The sequence below is a fragment of the Scyliorhinus torazame genome, chromosome 19 (assembly GCF_047496885.1).
Source record: "Scyliorhinus torazame isolate Kashiwa2021f chromosome 19, sScyTor2.1, whole genome shotgun sequence".
In the NCBI taxonomy this organism is placed as follows: domain Eukaryota; kingdom Metazoa; phylum Chordata; class Chondrichthyes; order Carcharhiniformes; family Scyliorhinidae; genus Scyliorhinus; species Scyliorhinus torazame.
The window spans coordinates 88,551,961-88,572,707 of record NC_092725.1 but is presented as its reverse complement, the minus strand read 5'-3'; the positions used below and the strand labels follow the sequence as shown (position 1 = coordinate 88,572,707).

Here is a 20,747-nt window from a genome sequence, read left to right as displayed (position 1 = left end):
AAATTGATTGCAGGTTACCGTGGAGGCTTTTCCCTCGCAATAAAAGCCACACAGGCTGACTGTCATTCAGCATGGGCTTCCAATCCGTATTTCCCAAGAAATTAGGGAGAGTTTAATTGGCAACCACAGAAGTTTGTGCCATGATTGTCAGTTTGACTTTGTTAGTCACATTCTCGTCTCCGAGTTGGAAGGTAGTGGGTTCAATCTAAACTAAACCGACATGGCTTCCCTGCTGTGCTGAGGGAGTGCCGCACTGTTTGAGGTGTCAGGTGAAAAGTTGAAATTGCGGCCTGTTCAACTGATGTGGACAATTATGGCTTCATGTAAGGAAAAGGGTATCCTGACCAACATTCCACCATTGAGTACTAGGATTAAACGAACAGATAGATTGTTCGGCTGTCTCGTGTTACTGTGACCTTACTATGTGCAAAATGCTGATTGTGTTCACCCACAAGTGCACGTCATTGGAACATAGGAGGCCATTCAGCCCCTCAAGTCTGTTATGCTACACATGCCTGGTCTGTATCTCACATCAATCTACCCACCTAAACTCCATATCCCTTGATAGCCCATTCCCAATGGAAATGCTTCAATCTCGAAATTGCCATTGATTCGCAGGAGAGTCAGTTCAGAATTTCGGAGATATTTGTTGTGCGCGCTGAGGTTTGGAACGTTTCTGGGATGTGTTACGGCACTATATTCGTATTCATCTTTGTTTCTTTTTTCACATGGCAAGGGAATGAGGGGGAAGAATGAAGATAAAGCTATTTGCTTTAAAATGTTGGCTCTTAATCTGTAACTTGAAACAATATTTATCTTTCTTTCAGAAATCATCTACCCATCATGCAGCGGTTCTGAGAAACCATACCAAGTGTCTTGACCCTGTTCCTGAGGTTGCTGTCTGTCCTCCAACTCAAACCACCAATGTGAATCTAGAGAATAATTGCCCCTCTACAGAAACCCAGACTGACGACTGTCACACGCACCCAAGGAACACTGAAGAGTGGAATCACAGTGGAACAGTCGAGAAGGAGCCTGTAGGTTTATCCTTCACCCACTAACCCTTTAGTGAAAGAGGGTATAAAAACAGAAAATACTGGGAAAAGTCAGCAAGTCTGGCAGTATCTGTGGAAAGAGACACCGAGTTAATGTTTCGACTCTTCAGAGTTGAGAGAGGGAGAAATGTGTTAGATTATATACTGTAAGAAGGGGTGGAGAAGCTGGAGCAGAGTAAAAGGTGTTACAATCCCAGTTGATATAAGTGGATGGGAAGATCCCAGAATGAAATCCTGGCTTGAAAGACTATCTTTTACTTTTTCTTCTATAAAACGTGAGGAACAGAGTCACAGGGCAGCTAATTAGTTTTTAACAACAAGGAAAAAACATTTATTAAATATTTAAAAATTGGATTATGATACAATACGCCTTTATTTCCCCCTTAGTTTAACAATTACACCCAGGTTTTATGACTAACATAGATTACTAAGTACATCTTAATCTACAGTGGTCTTATTAACACACAGTCCCTTTTAAATACACAAGGTGACTGTGGTCAAATTCACGCACTCCGCTCTGAACCCAAGTTAGTGACTGTGGCTTTCTCCTCAGAATCCCCCCAGGTGATTGTCACGTGAACATTTCCAAACTCCACTCCCAAAGACTCCCAGGAGGGCCCGCTTCTGGGATCTACCTGGCTGTCAACAACTTGCATTTATATAGTGCCTTTAACGTGGTAAATCATTCCAAATATCAAACCACATTTAACAGTTGTTTATGGAGATATTAGGACACCTGACCAAAAGCTTAAACTGAAGAGGTTTTGGGAAGAAATTCCAGAGCTCCAGCACTGTTGTTGGTTGAGTGATTGAAATTGGGGATACTCCAGACAGCAGAGATCCCGAGGGTAGTAGGGCTGGGGGGGAGGGGTAATGGATGGCCAGAGACGCTCCATTTCAGATCCATTATTTGAAAAACAAACTCCTGTGTGACACAAATTTATAGTTTCCCTTTTTTAAATCAAATTTGTCTTTATATTTTATGTTGAGGGGAAGTGGGTGAAGGAATATAACATGTCTAATGTTACTCTGGATAACTGGTGCTGTTTCTCCTAGACCCTGATGTCCTCTGGAAATCTCGTCCCGGCTCCATTTGTTGTCCATGTGCCGTGTGGGTTAGCTGAAAATAGCCAGAGCTACTGTTTGGCAGGTGCCCCTGGTGAGTGATTTCCTATTCTGTTCAGACACCTCGCCTTGTGGCAAGCTCTATTGTTCTTTGCAGGATATTGGCAAACTCATTTGATCTCTAGAAAACTGGAGGCTTCTCTCTGATGCCAGCCCATAGATTACCGGTGCTATTTCCAGGTAGGTTGGGAGTGCAGTGTGACAGCCCTGTTCATCGCTTCCGCCATTTTAAGTTCAATAAAAATAAACAGAGCAATGGTGACCACGGCTGGAAATGTTTCTTTCTTCTTCAGCCTGTTGCTCTTTATCTGAACCACAAGACGCGCGTACGTTCCTTGTATTGGACAAATGACCACACAACCAGTATATTAGTTCAATTATAGTTTATTACTTATTTATTTAAAATTTAGCGTACCCAATTCATTTTTTCAAATTAAGGGGTAATTTGACGTGGCCAATCCACCTAACCTGCACATCTATGGGTTGTTGGGGCGAAACCCACGCAAACACTGGGAGGATGTGCAAACTCCACACTGACAGTGACCCAGTGCCGGGATCGAACCTGGTACCTCGGCCCTGTAAGACAGTAATGCTAACCACTGCACCACCATGCTGCCCATTATAGTTTATTATTAAACACAGGCTTGGTTCTATGCATAATTATCTACACGCGGCTACACATTAAACTGTACCTAAACAACTGAAATGACCTTTACTTAACTTCCAAGTGACCGGCTCTGTGCAGGTTAGATAAGGCCTTTATCTGGATCCTCGCGTGTGACGGCTGGAAGTCGTCAGGTTCGTCTCTGCTGCGGCTTGTCCTTCAGGTAGCGATCGCGGGTCCTTGAACTTGGCTGGTCGATGTGCTGCGATTGGTGAGGCAGAGGCCGGTCCCAAAAGAGGCCGACTACTGGTTGCGGAGTTCTTCTTATCCCCCGAGCTTTTGCGCTCTTTTGGGCGGTCCCAACTCGGGATCCAATGGATTGATATGGTTTTGATCACCCTAATCAATTCTGGCCAATTTGGGGCCATTTTAGATGGGCACAAGCCAATCCTATCAAAATCGAACGCTATCCCATTTAAATTCAGCTTTACAATTCGTCATTGTCAGATTTAAACTTGTGACCTCTGGGCCAATGTTTTAACTTAGCAATAAAATAGGATATTGTACTTTGATCTCTCAGTTCTATCCTTTATAAATCAACAAATCATCATGATTTACCATGAGCGATGGTGCTGGGGATTTGCACGGATCGCAGGTCATTCTTAATGTTTATTTATGCAATGGAAAAGCCATTCCTTTCCAATCAATGAATTGTTCAGCGGGTCAAACTGGGAAGAAAAATATTGAAAAATAAAAACTTGTGTTACTGTTAACAGATCTGTTGTGGAGCCACCAGGACCCAACAATTCTGATCTCGACTGGAACACGTTAGCACACAGTTCCCTCTTTTACGTATCAGCATTAACTCACCCTCTCGGTCAAAGGCAGGCGATGGTATCACCAGAACCAAAGCCTCTCAATTTTCCATCCAATTAACTGAATGTTTAGAAACCTGAAGCTGTTGCCACACGGTTTTCTCACCGATATCCCTATGCATTTGAGGGGAACAATTTTCTGCATCTTGTTTGGTATGAAACCCTTGCCTTTAATGATGTGCCCACCTTTTTAGCATGAATCCATTAGTCGAGTGCTGAATTGTTGGAGGTGCTGTTTCTTGGATGAGGCATTAAATTGAAGCCCCTTCCAATGGATGTAAAAGATCCCGTGGCACTATTTAACTAAAAGCAGGAGAGTCTGATCAATCAACATCACATTAAACAAACACCATCTGACCATTTATCAGTGCAAATTGGCCGTAACGTTTTCCATGTTACGACAGCAGGAATGAGACACTTCCATTTGGTGGAATTCCAACTTTTGGATCCAACGTGGAATTCTGTCCTTTTAGTTTTATTTCCACCTCCACCTGGCCCAGGGGAGCCGTCACTTGGCCGCACCTTTTAACTCACCGCCATCTGTGGCCCCCGTTACCAATGGAACGACTCCACCACAACCAAGCCATAGTTGGTCACTGCAGCTCAAGACCTGGAGGGAGATTCCAATCTGCCAAGGTCTTGGCTATATCCCAACCTTGGCAACAGTTGCCGCTTTGTACTCCATCTGGCTTAGCCACTCGGGACTCCGACACTATGCAAGTGCCCAGTGATGGAAGAGGTGGTGTTCCCCGGTCCACTGGTGTCTGTGCTCTCAGGGCCCAACCTTCTATAACCCAGGGAGGCAGTTCGCCCTCCCCTGGCAGTGTCAATCCACATGGCACCAGCAAAGGAGGAAGCGCAGAACTGCCAGCCGACGTGGGCAGTGATGAGGAGCTGGGTCCGGGCAAAGTGGAGCCGTTAAAGGTGGGAGGGAGAGTGGAGCAGGAGGAGGGGATGAGTGGCTTGGGTTGGAAGGAAAGGCTGAGTGTGAGGAAGGGGTTTGGGAAGAGTGGCTAGTGAATGAGTGTGGGTGGAGGTAGGTTCGGAAGAGGTGGGTTTGTACGGCTGGGGTGGGGAGGAGCTTCAGTGAACCTTCTGTCATTGGGGAACATGACAATTGGCAGAAACCTACATGACTACATAAAAATAATATTTTCACTGCTTTAAAACACAGGTTTTCATATTTATATGATACAATATATGTTGATCTATAAATATATGTATGAACTTTAATAAATACTTTATTGCTGTTTTGTTTATGACGTCTGGAGTTAATTTTTAAGAGATGTTTGAAGTGGGAAGTGGGTGTCACTGACATGGTCAGCATTTGCTGCCCATCCCTAACTGCCTTTGAGAAGGTGGTGATGGAGAATTAAAATGGGGTCCGATTGGAGAATAGTTTGGGAAGCGCTGCCGTGGTCCTCTGCTTTCCTAGAATGCAGCACGGTCACATTCTGTTGTTCGAACTTCATCCTGTATCGCACACACTAACTACTGAAATGCCAAGGACACTCTGGTGATTTGTTACAAATGCACTAGTTTAATCGTAATGATAATAGGTTTCTCACCGTTTGAATTCAAATCATTCCGCTCATTTGAAGTGGCTGGAACGAAATGCATTTCACTACAGATCATAAAAAGTCCTGTAATTACAGGATTCCTTGTCGCCAAGAATGCTCAGTCCTTTTAGCCTTGAGCCACTTGACAAATAGCGACTATGCTTCAAAAATACGTCATTGACTGTAAAGTGCTTTGAATGTCCTGTGTTAGTGAAACCTGTAATCAAAATGCCAGTCACTCTTGTCAGCTGTGCCCCCTTTGTCTCCAAGGCCACACTCTCTCGCTTGCTCCCTTTTCCCTTTCTCGTGTTTTGTAAACCAACAGCCGGAGATACCTCAATGTTGCTTAAACAATGATTTTTGTTTTCTGTCCTCTCCCTATTTCACAGGTATGAGAGAATTGAATTTATTAATTTCCAGCAATCAGAACCTTGGTGGAATTGCCATATCCCCAGGTCAGGTGGCATCGGTGAGTCTCCCCTATCAGCTGATGGTGCCAGTGATTTGCCAGCCGGTTCCTCCAAACCAATCTGCTGGCAGCTCCATTCACAATAGTGGCCGAGTGCATTACAACCTACAAAACCTGAACCTGGCACCGAGTGCCCAGCTTTTAATGGGTGGTGGTTCAGTGCCAACGCCAACCGGAGCCAGTTTGAGAGCCTCCTCACCAGAACAACAAATCAATTCTCCAATGCTCGCTCAGGCTTCCCGCAAAGATCTTCCTACCAAAACGGAGCCTCCCACTCTGCAATCCGTCACTATCAAACTCCAGGAACAGGTACGAGTTTGTGGGATAAATAAGTGGCAGAGACCGCAATGTTTAGTGTTGTCACTTGGGCAGTAAGTGGCTGACAAGATCCTGACTATTATCAAACCCATACATTCTTCATCACATTGAGTTGCAGCCAGTACAGAAACTCCAGTTCCCTGTTCATTTGGTGAAGTCAAATCTCCTTATTTCAGTTTTTTGGGGATACAATTTTTTGGGAGACATGTTTGCATAAAAACCCCATTCCCGGGACCATTCTGGTAAATCTCCAAGCCCCCTCGACTCTCACATCTTTCCGAAAATGTGACCGTTGGAACTGGACGCAATGTCCTAGTTGAGGCCTAACCACATCTTTATAAAGATTTAGCATAAGCTTTGAAAACAAATCCTCTACTTATGAAGCTCAAGATCCAATATGCTTTGCTCACCATATGTCCTGCTACCTTGAAAGATCGATGCACATGAACTCCTAGGCTATTTCGTCCCTGTACATTCTTTACAAGTGCGACATACGGGTGTCACGGTGGTTAGCACTGTCGCTTCACAGCTCCAGGGTCCCAGGTTCGATTCCCGGCTTGGGTCACTGTCTGTGCGGAGTCTGTGTGGGTTTCCTCCGGGTGCTCCGGTTTCCTCCCACAGTCCAAAGCTGTGCAGGTTAGGTGGATTGGCCATGCTAAATTGCCCTTAGTGTCCAAAGGGATTGGGTGGGGTTGCTGAGTCATGGGTATGGGGCGGAGGTGTGGGCTAAAGTGGGGTGCTTTTTCCAAGGATTGGTGCAGACTGGGCCGAATGGCCTCCTGCACTGTATATTCTATGTCTATATTGTTTCTCCCTGTCTTTTCTGCAAAACTGCAACACCCCACACTTCTCTGTATTAAATTCTATCTGCCTGCTCTGCCAACCTATCTAGATCTAGATGGTATCGGGGCAGTGATCCTGGCACTCACTGTTGATGAGCACCACTCTTTACTATCCAATCTATCACAGCAATCTACACGTGGTTTCTATCCTTAAATCCATTTTTTATACAAGCTGACACTGACCCTCCTATTCCATGGGTCTCAATTTTGTTAACCAACCTTTATGTGATACCTTGTCAAATGCTTTCTTAAAATCCAGATAGACAACATCCACCACATTCCCTGCATCGACCTTCTCTGTTACTTCACAAAGAAACTCAATTAGATTAGTCAAACACGATCTGCCTTTTAAAAATCGATGCTGGCTCTCCTTAATTAACTCAAACCTCACCAAGTGCTTGTTACTCTTTTCCTTAATTATTATTTCTAAAACATTACCCCTGATGTTAAACTAACTGGCCTGTAGTTGCCTGGACTGAACCTACCCCCTTTCTTGAATAAGGATGTAACATTTGCCACTCCCCAATCCTCTGGAGCCTCTCCATATTTAAAGAAGATTGGAAAATTATGCAAAGCCTTTCCATTATCTTTGCTCCCACTTCCCTTCGCAACATGGACTACAGGCCAGCAAGACCAGGTTAATTCTCCATTTTAAGTACCAACCTCTTCTTGCGTCCTGACCACCAATTTACACGTAATCTGTTATATCTCCCATTTCTGCTTCTACCAATATTTTGTCAGCTTCCTCTTAGAAAGACTGATGTAAAGTACTCATATTATGGGCCAGGGTTTAGAGAACACCAAAGTATATCATGGAGTTCACCTGACGCACAACTTTTAATAAATTTTGGTTATGGGGATCACAAGGGCCCGCTTTACAGGTGTGATGCAACAGATCTAAAATATTTTTAAACAAAACAATGTTTATTCTATGAATCCAGTTAACATTTTATAAACACACAATAAACATCAAAGCAAAGTGGGAGGAAGAGTTGGGAGAGGTTATAGAGGAGGGGTGCTAATCACGTTCATATGTTTTGGTCCTGTCCAAAGCTAGAGGATTACTGGAAGGAGGTTTTTAGGGTAATTTCCAAGGTGGTGCATGTGAAACTGGACCCGGGTCCCCGGGGGGCCATATTCGGGGTCGGACCAGCCAGGGTTGGAAATGGGTGCGGATGCAAATATCGTAGCCTTCGCCTCGTTGATCGCCCGAAGGCGGATCCCGTTGGGATGGAGAGCTACTACCCAACTACTATTTACATGCTCGTAGAAGATTTTTGGGTTTCCTTTTATGTTAACTGCTCTTTTATTGTCATTTTCTCTTTGCCAGTCTTATTCTCGTCTTCATTTTCCCCTCCCAAACTATCGTATTTAACCTGGTTCTGACTTCAAGAACGTCCAGGGTATGGATCATACATCATGATCTCTATCTCCACAGGTTGGCACGGTGACAAAGTGATTAGCACTGCTACCTCACGGATTTGATCCCGGCCCCGGGTCACTGTCCGTTGCAGTTTGCACGTGTCTGTGTGGGTCTCAGCCCCACAACCCAAAGATGTGCAGGGTAGATGGATTGGCCGCGCTAAATTGCCCCCTAATTGAAAAAAAGAATGGGTACTCTAAATTTATATATTTTTAAATGATCCCCATCTCCACATCATCCAAGGAGCCTTGTTTTTGACTCCTTGATATTTTGCTCTTGTTGGAATGTACCTAGCCTGTACTTGAAGCATCTCTTCCTTAAAGATCACCCACTGTTAGGTTACAGTTTATCTGCCAGTCTCTGGTTTCATATCATCCTGGCAAAATCTTCAGCTGTTGGATGTTTTCAAGCCTGAGATCCTTAAACTTTTGGACGTTAAGGACATAGGAGATAATGGGGATAGAGAGGGAATGTGGACTTGTGGTGGAAGATCAAACCATAATCATATAGAATGCTGGAGTAGGCTCGAGGGGCCGAATGGTCTTCTCCGCCTATTTCTTATGATGCAAGGGATTAATTTGGGAATAGAATTCTACACATGGTTTCTATTCTTTATTTTCCAGGCGTTAATTTCGATTACGCCCAAGGATGGTGAGCAGTCGTTTGTGGAAAGTTACTTCCATACACCTGTTCCCACAGTGCAGGGCAAGAAGCTGGAGGGACTTCAGATCAAGGCATCATCTCCCGCCCAACGCAGGCTGGAAATTGAGAATAACATGACCAAATAATGGATTATACACAGCATCTTATTGATTGTTATGAGTGGAAGATTAACAGCAGCTGGCAATATTTTCACCTGGTGAAGGGTGTTGTGATCGCTGACATTCACTCCAGTGAGAATGTAACTCACTAATTTGTTTACAAGCCCATCCACATTGAGGAATTGAGAGCACGTTGCTATGAGGTAAATGGGTGTATGTACGAGACATCCCGAAGCTCTAAGAAATTTCAATCAATTTCTTTTTTTCCTGCAGTTTATGGGCGAGGTTTTATAATGATGTTACAATTTACATTTTAATATATTAAAGTTGCCAGAAAAACTCCGAGCAGGTGATTGGATTCGTCTGAAGCCGTGAAACAGCAAATGCCTTTCAACGTATAACTGGTGAACTCTTATAGAGGTCAGGGAGAATGTAAAATAAACACTGGTCATCCACAACAGGAACTGGTGGAATTTGATTAATAACTCTATTATGTGAAAAAGAAACTTTAATGTCACTTGTATTTACGTTAGGTGTAGAGCCCAATCTTTGGGAGAATGCCATCGCTGGCAAAGGTGGGCTTTAGTAATGTGAGAGTCTGAAATGACTGCAGAATATATATGACTTGAATAATTGTACTGTGTGTTAATTCTTACTTGTTGACTGTCAAATTTAAATATGCCCCGTCCCAACAAATCCCCTCCGAACAGTCGGGGCAAAGTGTTCATTTCTAGTAATTATTATGAGACAACAGTCACAGGCTGATCAGACCTGTATAATTGAGATTAGCACTCGGTATAGTGCATTGCATCTCTAATGGTGGTTAAGGATTAATATATTCTGTTTCTCCTGAGCGACTGATCAACTATAATTCACAATCTCACCTCGCCTGCTTCTTAAAGTATCCTTTGTACAGCCCGTCTCCCAAACACAGCGCTGCAGCTAATCATCCACATTAACTTCAAAGCCATTCCTGATTCAATCTGTGGCCTCAAATTGTTCCAGTGTCCTAGACACTCCCCTTCACTGCAACAAAGTTGTATTCTTTCAAAATGTCTTGCATTTTTAAAAAAATGTTTTAAGGAGTTTGAGTTTGCTATTGAGAAAGGTCTTCAATTCACTACCAATGCCCTCATATTTTCAAAGGTTTCTCTTTATTCTTCTAAAGGTTTAGGACATTATTTGGTATCTCTTGGCCTCTGGAGGAGAGAATTGCTTTGGTTGTTCTAACTGGTAATTTATTAATATAATCACCCCTCTTAATATGGACATAGCCTCTGGAGCCCATATTGAAAGTTTGAAATTCGGGTCCCTAGATTTGTAGTTCTCCAGCTGCTAATAACAGATCTTTGATGTTCACCTTTCCATTTTTCCACCAATGGAAGAACAGCCCTTTCCGAAACCCCAATGATCCATGGAGCACAATTCCATATGAGGCAAATAAGCTACACAGGGCACTTGGGATGGATAGTCTTTGAGGGCCTGATCAATGGGAGTTGAGTGATCTAATAATAACTTGGTGTCATGGTGTCTCGTGTCCCATCACATTCGTATAGGAGCAAAAGAATCATTAACAGCTTATTCAATTGGATCATGGGCTGCATGTCAGCTCCCATTTTTCTTCCTCGACTCCTACTCCAAATCCAACAAAAATCATCTTGATCTCTGCCTTGAAAGTTCTGATTCATGTTCTTAAAACCACACTGGGTTAAGGAGGAAGAGATGAGATTTTTATTTTATTCACAGCAGGTGTGTGTCGCTGGCAAGGCCAGCACTTATTGCCCAACCCTGGTATCCCCACAAGGTGGTGATGCCGAGCCATTTTCTTAAATACAACTGAGACTTGCGAGGTCTTTTTAGAGGGCAGTTGAGGGTCAGCCACATTGTGGTGGTTCTGGGGGCAAGTAGGCCAGACTAGGTAAGGATGGCAGATTTCCTTCCCTAAAAAATGTTTGTAAACCAGATGGGTTGTTACAACTATGCAAAGTTTCATGATCACTATTACTGAAACTAGATTTTTAGTCCAGATTTATTTATTCAACTGAATTTTAAATTCCCAACTTCTGTGAGGGAATTTGAACTAAGGTCTCCAAATAATTTTTCCAAATCTTTGCATTACCAGTCCAGTAACATACGACAGAACCTCCTAAAATGGTCACATCATTTTAGTAGTTGTGTAAACTTGGAATTATCCTGTAGATGGCATCAGGGTTTTTAAAATGAACAATATTGCAAAAAGATGGCCTGATAAAAGGTCCCTGTACTGACTTATCTTGTTATTGCAGCATTGTCAGTGAAGATTGACTGTAATGCGTCAGTAATGAGTTACAGTGGATAGGTTATTCCTGCCGAGAATCTATATTGCAGCTGGAAATGTTCAATTGCAGGTAACAAGGAAGGAGGCTATCACACAATTACCTCCACATTGAGAGGAATAGTGTCCAGTGCAAATACATGACAGCATTTCCTATTCCTCTTCCAATCAGAATTGAGATGCTTTAATAAGAAAGTATTTCTGAAGTGATTTCTAGCTTCCTTTTTGGCAAACACTCTTGTGCAATACTTAACCTGTGGGCTGAATGAAAATGAAAATTTCCTGTGCAGTAAGATTCAGTAATATTGACCAGGAACCTTTAGGTTAGTCTCTATTGCTCTCCGAGTCCCAGTGGCTTTGTGTTTCTGGATTTGTGAGGGATAACCTGGGGACTCTTGCCCTGTGACGTCAACACTGGAAATCACCAACATGGGGATGTTTGGTGAGGATGGGATCACGTTTTGTTCCCACCCTGGTCCAGTTGCTGCTAGGCATCTATTAGTGAAAACTGACCGTCACTTAGTGTTTGTTGTCAGGAGAGAATAAGCCTAAAATTATCGGGAGCAGGAGCAGACCATACAACTTCTGAAGCTTGCCCCTCCACTAATTATGATCATTGCTGATCCTTTTCGTCAATTCTACTTTCCCACCAACCCCTAGAACGCTTCATTCCCTTTGTGCTGACAAATCTATTAATTTTCACCTTGAATAAACTCACCGTGCTGGGGCAGAGAATTCCAACGATTCACAAAATACTGAGTGAAGATATTTCTCCTTGTGTCCGTCCTAAATGATTACCCCTTTATTTTTGAATACGATCCCATGTCCTTGAATGTGAGATGGTGCAGTGGGTGAATGGATAAAAACGGTACGTGTTTTACTTTAACAGGGCCTATCGGTTCATGTCTAAGTGTAGCCACTCATGACTCCCTAGGTACTCTCCCTTGCTTTTTCCTTGTTCAAAAGAACCTCAAGCTATTTTACAATCAAATGTGATCTGCAGTGGCAAACCCTTCACGCCTGCAGCTTTGATGATGTAACAAACGGGACGAGAGGAAGTCATTCAGCCCCTTGAGCCTGCTCTGCCAATCCGAGTGTAGCTGATCTTACTTGAGCCTAGTTTCCCCACCTTTGCGCCTTCATCCCTCGATTACAGGGATTATCCAACAAAAGTCCATACAATTCAGATGCCCTCCACCCCCCACCAACATCCACGGCCTTGTGTAGGAGAGAGCAAACTAATTGCAGCTTTGTCTTCCCTGCACTTTCCCAGGTCTTAAGCTTTTTTTTGCGTAGAGACGAGGGAGCAGAATTACATTTCTGCCCACTCGCTGCTGATGTACTCAATCCCAGTTAGAAATCTGGGTCTGGCTCTAGTTCTAATGGGAGCTTCACTGTGGCCCCTACTCCTGTTGGTATGGTTATGGAGGGAAGGGATTTTTGGCAGGGGTATTATTCTGTTACTGCATTTCCTTGCACACACTAACAACGGTACGTCCGTATTAGTATCCCCCCCCCCCACCCACCATAATCCCTGGGAATTCCAATGAAACTGAAGATTACAGCCGTCTGTGTATCACTGAAACCCCTCCCTACCCCAGGAATGTTGGGGGTCACTATCTTCATGGTTAAAGTGGGTCCTATGTAGTATTTTGGGGGAGTGGAATGAAGTCGGTTCCATAGAGTTTATCCATTCATAAGTGAAAATATCAAATTATGATACTTGACTGTTTTAAAAATGTGTTTACATTGTAATAGATACAAATATGGTGCTGGTTGTTGTATTTAAATGCTGGATTATTTTAATTTTGATGCTCACTGCAACGTATGTAAATGGATGTATGTGCACTGCTAAGTTGTTAAATTAGTATTTCTTATTTCTTTAAACTGTTTCCATGTGCTGTAGTGATGAGGCTTGTATATGGAGGGATATTTGTGCTTCTAGAATGGATTGTGATGGATGATGCGATAAAGTCCTGTTACTTTCTGGTTAATTTATTTTGTCTCTGCTGCAAATGTCATCAAGCCCAGTATTCCAGGAAAGAAATGACCTCTATCTTCCTCATTCGGTTTATTTATGTATATTCCTGCTGCCAGCTCGTAACCCGAGGCAAGAGATAACTTTTGTCTTCTTAGTGGGCGGCCATGCTCTTTATACTTTGAACTTTCTTCACTTTTTATCTTGTGGGATGTGGGCGTTGCTGGCTTGGCCAGCTTTTGTTGGTCCTCTCTACCTGCCCCTAAAAGGTGGTGGTCATAGAGTTTTACAGCATAGAAAGAAGCCCTTCAGTCCATCATGGCTGTGTTTTTAAAAAAATATATTTTATTGAAATTTTTTTCCCTGAGCAACATTTTTCCCGCTTACAAAACAAGCGAAACGATAACAGTAACAAAACAGAAATTTTTTAACTTTTTAACAATAATAATAATATACAAGTAACAAAACCTCGTACTCTATTGACCTATACTCAACTGCCTCCCCCCTGGGTTGCTGCTGCTGGTCATCCGTCTTCCCTCTAACGTTCCCCTAGGTAGTCGAGAAATGGCTGCCACCGCCTGGTGAACCCTTGAGCCGATCCTCTCAGGGCAAACTTTATCTGCTCCAGTTTAATAAACCCCGCCATATCGTTTACCCAGGCCTCCAGTCCGGGGGGGTTTCGCCTCCTTCCACATGAGTAGGATCCTGCGCCGGGCTACGAGGGACGCAAAGGCCACGACATCGGCCTCTTTCGCCTCCTGCACTCCCGGCTCTTCCGCAACACCAAATAGAGCTAACCCCCAGCCTGGTTTGACCCGGGCCTTCACCACCTGCAAAATCACTCCCGTCACTCCCTTCCAGTGCCGGGCACGCCCAAAACATATGTGCGTGGTTTGCCGGGCTCCCGCCACACCTCCCACATTTGTCCTCCACTCCAAAGAACCTGCTCAATCTTGCCCCCGTTATGTGTGCTCTATGTCGCACCTTAAATTGAATCAGGCTAAGCCTGGCGCATGAGGAAGAGGAATTTACCCTGCTTAGGGCATCAGCCCACATACCCTCTTCTATCTCCTCCCCTAATTCTTCTTCCCACTTTCTTTTTAGTTCGCCCACCGACTCCTCCTCCTCTTCCCTCATCTCTCTATAAATCTCTGACACCTTGCCCTCTCCGACCCACACCCCTGAAAGCACCCTGTCCTGTATCCCCTGTGTCGGGAGCCGCGGAAATTCCCTCACCTGTTGTCTAGTAAACGCCCTCACCTGCATATATCTCAAGAAATTCCCCCGGGGTAACTTATACTTTTCCTCCAGTGCTCCCAAGCTCGCAAAAGTCCCATCTATGAATAAATCTCCCACCTTCCTAATTCCCAACTGGTACCAGCTCTGAAATCCTCCATCCATTCTTCCTGGGGCGAACCTATGGTTGTTCCTGATAGGGGACCCCATCAGGGCTCCCCGCACCCCTCTCTGTCGCCTCCACTGTCCCCATATGTTCAGTGTTGCCGCCACCACCGGGTTCGTGGTGTACTTTTTCGGTGTACAGCGCCTCTAGACTCGTCCCTTTACAGGACCTTCTCTCCAGCCTTTTCCATGCCGCTCCCTCACCCTCCATCATCCATCTACGTATCATTGCCACATTGGCGGCCCAATAATAATCTCCCAAGTTCGGTAGTGCCAGTCCTCCTCTGTCCCTACTGCGCTGAAGGAACCCCCTCCTTACTCTCGGAACTTTCCCTGCCCACACAAAGCTCGTAATGCTCCTATCTATTTTATTAAAAAAGGTCCTGGTGATTAAAATAGGGAGACATTGAAATACAAATAAGAACCTCGGGAGGACCATCATCTTAATTGCTTGCACCCTGCCCGCCAGCGATAAAGGCTGCATGTCCCACCTCTTAAAGTCCTCCTCCATTTGTTCTACCAGCCGTGTCAGATTAAGTCTGTGCAAGGTTCCCCAGCTCCTAGCGATCTGAATCCCCAAGTATCGGAAGTTTCTTTCCACTTTCCTTAGCGGTAAGCCTTCTATCTCTCTACTCTGGTCCCCTGGATGTATCACATATAATTCACTCTTCCCCATGTTTAACCTATACCCCGAAAATTCCCCGAACCTCCTCAAGATTCGCATAACCTCTATCATCCCCCCCGCTGGGTCCGACACGTATAGCAATAGGTCATCCGCGTATAACGAAACTCGGTGTTCTTCTCCCCCTCTAGTCACCCCTCTCCATTTCCTAGAGTCTCTCAGCGCCATGGCCAGAGGTTCAATTGCCAGCGCAAACAACAATGGAGACAGCGGGCATCCCTGTCTTGTTCCCCTATATAATCGGAAATACTCCGATCTATGTCGACCTGTAACTACGCTTGCCGTCGGTGCCCCATAAAGTAGTCTAACCCAGCGAATAAATCCGTTCCCAAACCCAAACCTCCTTAACACTTCCCATAAATACTCCCACTCCACCCTATCAAATGCCTTCTCTGCGTCCATTGCCGCCACTATCTCTGCCTCCCCCTCCACTGAGGGCATCATTATCACCCCTAATAGCCGTCGCACGTTAACATTCAATTGTCTCCCTTTTACGAACCCTATCTGGTCTTCGTGCACCACCCCTGGGACACAGTCCTCTATCCTCGATGCCAGCACCTTTGCTAGCAGTTTGGCGTCCACGTTCAATAGTGAAATAGGTCTATAGGACCCACACTGCATCGGATCTTTGTCCCTCTTCAAAATTAGCGATATCGTCGCCTCCGACATTGTCGGGGGTAGTGTCCCCCCTTCCCTGGCCTCATTGAACGTCCTCGCCAACAACGGGGCCAACAACTCCACATATTTTCTGTAGAATTCGACCGGGAACCCGCCTGGCCCCGGGGACTTCCCTGCTTGCATGCTTCCCAGTCCCTTAATAACCTCGTCCACCTCAATCGGCGCCCCCAGGCCTGCCACCGCCTGCTCCTCCACTTTCGGGAACCTCAACTGGTCCAGGAACTGCCGCATCCCCTCCTCTCCCTCTGGGGGCTGAGACCTATACAGTTCTTCATAAAAGGTCTTAAACACCTCATTTATCTTTCCTGCCCTTCGCACGGTGTCTCCCCTTTCATCCCTAATTCCTCCTATCTCCCTCGCTGCTGCCCTCTTTCGCAGTTGATGCGCCAACAGGCGACTAGCCTTTTCCCCATATTCATACCTCCTCCCCTGTGCCTTCCTCCACAGTACCTCCGCCTTTCTGGTGGTCAGAAGGTCAAACTCGGTCTGGAGTCGTCTCCTCTCCCTGTACAGCTCCTCCTCCGGGGTCTCTGCAAATTCCCTGTCCACCCTTAAAATCTCCCCCAGTAATCTATCCCTTTCCTTGGCCTCTGTTTTCCTTTTGTGGGCCCCAATAGAAATCAGCTCTCCTCTGACCACCGCTTTTAGTGCTTCCCAGACCACTCCCACAGGGACCTCGCCGTCGTCATTGACCTCCAGGTATCTCTCGATACACTCCCTCGCTCTTGCACACACTCCCTCATCCGCCATCAGTCCCACATCTAATCGTCAGAGTGTTCTCTGCTCCCTGTCCTCTCCTACTTCCAGGTCCACCCAATGTGGGGCATGATCCGAAACCGCTATGGCTGAGTATTCAGCTTCTTCCACCCTAGAGATCAACGACCTTCCTAAAACAAAAAAATCTATCCGGGAGTACACTTTATGGACGTGGGAGAAGAAGGAATACTCCCTAGCCCTGGGTCTAAGAAATCGCCATGGATCCACTCCCCCCATTTGGTCCATAAACCCCTTAAGTACCTTGGCCGCTGCCGGTCTTCCAGTCCTTGAGCTGGATCTATCTAGCCCCGGGTCCAGCACCGTATTGAAGTCCCCTCCTAAAATCAAATTTCCTGCCTCCAGGTCCGGAATACGCCCCAGCATCCGTCTCATGAACCCCGCATCGTCCCAATTTGGGGCATACACATTAACCAACACGACCTCCATTCCCTCTAGCCTACCACTCACCATTACATATCTACCTCCACTATCTGCCATCATGGCTGTGTTGACCAGAAAACACCTATCTCCTCTAATCTCATTTTCCAGCACTTGAAATGCTATCGCATTTCAAGTGCTCATCTAAATGCTTCTTAAATGTTGTGAGGGCACCCACCTCAGTCACCCCTTCAGGCAGCGAGTTCCAGATTCCAACCACACTCTGGCTGAAGAAGCTTTTCCTCAATTCCCCTTTAAATCTCCTGGCCATTACCGTAAATCTATGTCCCCTGGTTATTGTGGTAACATAACAAACTGCCTGAATCTTAGGCCCGATACAGAATTGGACACTTTAAATTAAAGCCAGTAAGAACCACTGCTAAGCCTGATGGGAAGCCAAACTTGAATATATTGGACAGGGACAGACAGCCACGGCAAGTCTGGGCTGACATTGGAAGATAATTGGCCCCATTCAAATGGATCCATTGTTGGTGATTGCACAGATGAAGCCAGACTTTCTGGCACCTGGATCACCTTATATGGGTTACGGTCATGTGCAGACAATGCACCTGAGGATGGATCCCTGTGGATGGGTTCCTGATGTCCTGCAGAATTGCAATCGGCAACTCCATTGGGTGGTGCGACCCCTGCCCTGACACCTCATTGGCTGAGGGCCAGAGAATCTTTTGGAAGGTGCGAAGAGGGATATAAGGAAGAGGCATCCAGCGACCCTCCCCAACAAAGACTCCATGGAGAGGACTCAACAGCGAACCAGAGGACAGAAGGAAGCAGCGTACGAGACCTATCTCTGCAGATGAAGGCCCTGAAGTGACCAAGACTCAGGATTAGACCCGCAGCACAATCCAGTTCATCGGCACGGGTAGTATTAAAGATCCTAAGGAATTCTATAGTTGGGGTAATTTGAGGGCGAACTTTTTATTATGTTCGAAAATAAACCGGTTGAATTTTTTTTAAAAATCTTTTTATTCGCGTTTTCAAAATTATCTTTGTTGCCGTTCGTTTTCATTTATTGTACAATCAGGTTTCTTATTGGGTTTCTCGACAGTCTGGCTCAGCATACAATCCTCCCTTCTCCCCCTCCCCTTTCCCTGACTTCCCTCCCCCCCCCCCCCCCCGTTTTTTGCTACCTCACCTTGCCCCTCCCCCAGATCCTCCCTCGCTTTCCTCTTTCTGTCTTGTCCTGGCTATTTCGTCCTGGCTATTTATTCATTTATGTGTTGGCCACAAACGGGTCTCGGAACAGTTGGGTGAATGGCTCCCATGTTTTGTGAAAGCCCTCTTCCGACCCACGGATGGTGAATTTGATTTTCTCCATTTGGAGAAATTCCGATAGGTCGGACAGCCAGTCTGCAGCTTTAGGTGGTGCTGCTGATCACCAACCGAGCAGGATTCTACAGCGGGCGATCAGGAAGGCAAGGGTGTCCGCCCTCCTCCCCAACTTCGGTTGAATTAACTTGTGTCTGCATTTTGTTAATCTCTTAAACAAGGGCACCTGGGTAAAACATTTGAATAATAAACTGGTCGAAGTGTCTGAATTTTACAGTCAACATTATTGACCCCTCAACTAAGGGGGAAAGTTTCTTCCTAACTGTCGCTCATAATTTTAGCCACCTCAATCAGGTCCCCCCTCGGCCTTCTCTGCTCTGAGGAGAACAACCACAGCCTCTCTGTGATGAGCTGCCTTCTTGAACTACTGCAATCCCTGTGCTGTGGATACACCCGCAGTGCTGTTAGGGAGAGAGTTCCAGGATTTTGACCCAGTGAAAGTGAAGGAATGACGATATATTTCCAAGATAGGTTGGTGAATGCCTTGAAGGGGGAATTTCTGCATGTGCTGCCCTTGTCCTTTGAGGTGGTTGTGATCATGGGTTTGGAATGTGCTGTTGAAGGAGCCTTTATAAGTGAGTGAATGTTTTAAGTTGGTGGATGATGGTGTGCCAGTCAAACAGGCTGCATTGTCCTGGATGGTTCTTGAATGCTTTTTTTTATTTGTTCATGGGCATCGCTAGCATTTAGTGCCTTAATTGCCCTTGAGGGGGTAGTTAAGAGTCAACTACGTTGCCGTGATTCTGGAGTCACATGTAGGCCAGACCAGGTAAGGATGGCAGATTTCCTTCATTATTTAATTCCAGAATTTTTATTGAATTCAAATTTCACCATCTGCAGTGGTGGGATTTGAACCTGGGTCTCCAGAGAATTACTCCAGGTCTTACTTCCTAGTCCAGTAACAATGCCACCGCCTCCCCTTTGCTGGAGCTGCACTTATCTAGGGAAGTGGAGAGTATTCCATCACACTCCTGACTTGTTCCTTGTAGATGGTGGACCCCATATCCCTGTAATCCCACCTAACCTGCACATCTTTGGGCTGTGGGGGGAAACCAGAGCATCTGGAGGAAACCCACGCAAGCAAGGTGAGAAAGAGCAAACTCAACACCCAAGGTTACAATCGAACCCGGGTTTCTGGCACTGTGAGCCAGCAGTGCTTATCACCGTGCTGCCCGTACAAATTTATAAGAATGATACCAGCAAATGTGAGGGCTTACATATCAAGGAAGGATTAACAGACTTGGTCTCTTCTCTAGACCTGTGATCTCTAGGGTGAACTCATCGAGGTCTTTAGAATTCTGAGAAGTTTTGATGGACTGGATACAGAGAAAATATTTCCTTTTGTAGGGAAGAGCAGAGCTTGAGGCTATCAATATAAGATAGTCACCAAAGGATCTTGATGGGGTGGATGCGGAGGTGTTTCCTCCTGTGGGAAGATCTAGAACTAGGGGGTCACTTATTTAAAAATAAGTGGTTGCTCATTTAAGAGAAAAATTAGTATTTTCTTCTCTCAGAAGGTCTTAAGTCTGGAACGCTTGACAAGGTGGAGGAATCTGAGCCTTTGAATATTTTTAAGGCAGAGCTAGATAAATTCTTAATAAGTAAGGTGGTGAAATGGCCTTGACGGGCAAGAGCTCCTGGAATGTGTTCTGCAGCAGTATGTTTCCAGTCCTTCGAGGGGGCAGGAATTCTGGGAAATTAGTTGGCCTAAATGGATCATTGTATAATAAAAGTTTTGGTTGCTGATGGAAAAGGATACGGAACAATCCAGAGCAGGAATAATTAACTGGGGGAAAGGATAAGAATGCTTCTGAGTCGGGTGAGTTAGAATGAAATGTTGGCAGCAAAGAGCAAAGACGGTAGCTGAACAATGGGCTACCTTCAAAGAGACAGCGTTGCGGGCAGTGTCGATGCATATTCCCTTGAAAATGAAAGGTATTATTACGATCCAGGACCAGACCCCAACATTTGGTAGGATACTGGACAGAAAACCCAATTTTTAATTTGTAAGACTGAGGAACGGCTACTTTGCTCCAGGAGTGATCCCACACACAAATATGGATATGGTGTATTAAAGAAGCTTTGTTATTAATATTAATTCTCCCTTGCTGGTTTAGCACAG

General features: G+C 45.2%; 1 protein-coding gene across 1 annotated transcript in view; it reads left to right on the top strand.

The window, feature by feature from the left end:
* Window positions 1–13,339, top strand: part of LOC140396293 (transcription factor E2F7-like) — a 38,290-nt gene extending 24,951 nt beyond the window's left edge. Inside the window, exons 9-12 of the mRNA XM_072484711.1 lie at window positions 828–1,037; window positions 2,112–2,214; window positions 5,608–5,996; window positions 8,894–13,339. Of these exons, the coding sequence (XP_072340812.1) occupies window positions 828–1,037; window positions 2,112–2,214; window positions 5,608–5,996; window positions 8,894–9,058 (867 nt within the window). The 3' untranslated portion in view covers window positions 9,059–13,339. The remainder of the gene's footprint in view (window positions 1–827; window positions 1,038–2,111; window positions 2,215–5,607; window positions 5,997–8,893) is intronic.
* The last annotated feature ends 7,408 nt before the right edge of the window (window positions 13,340–20,747 follow it).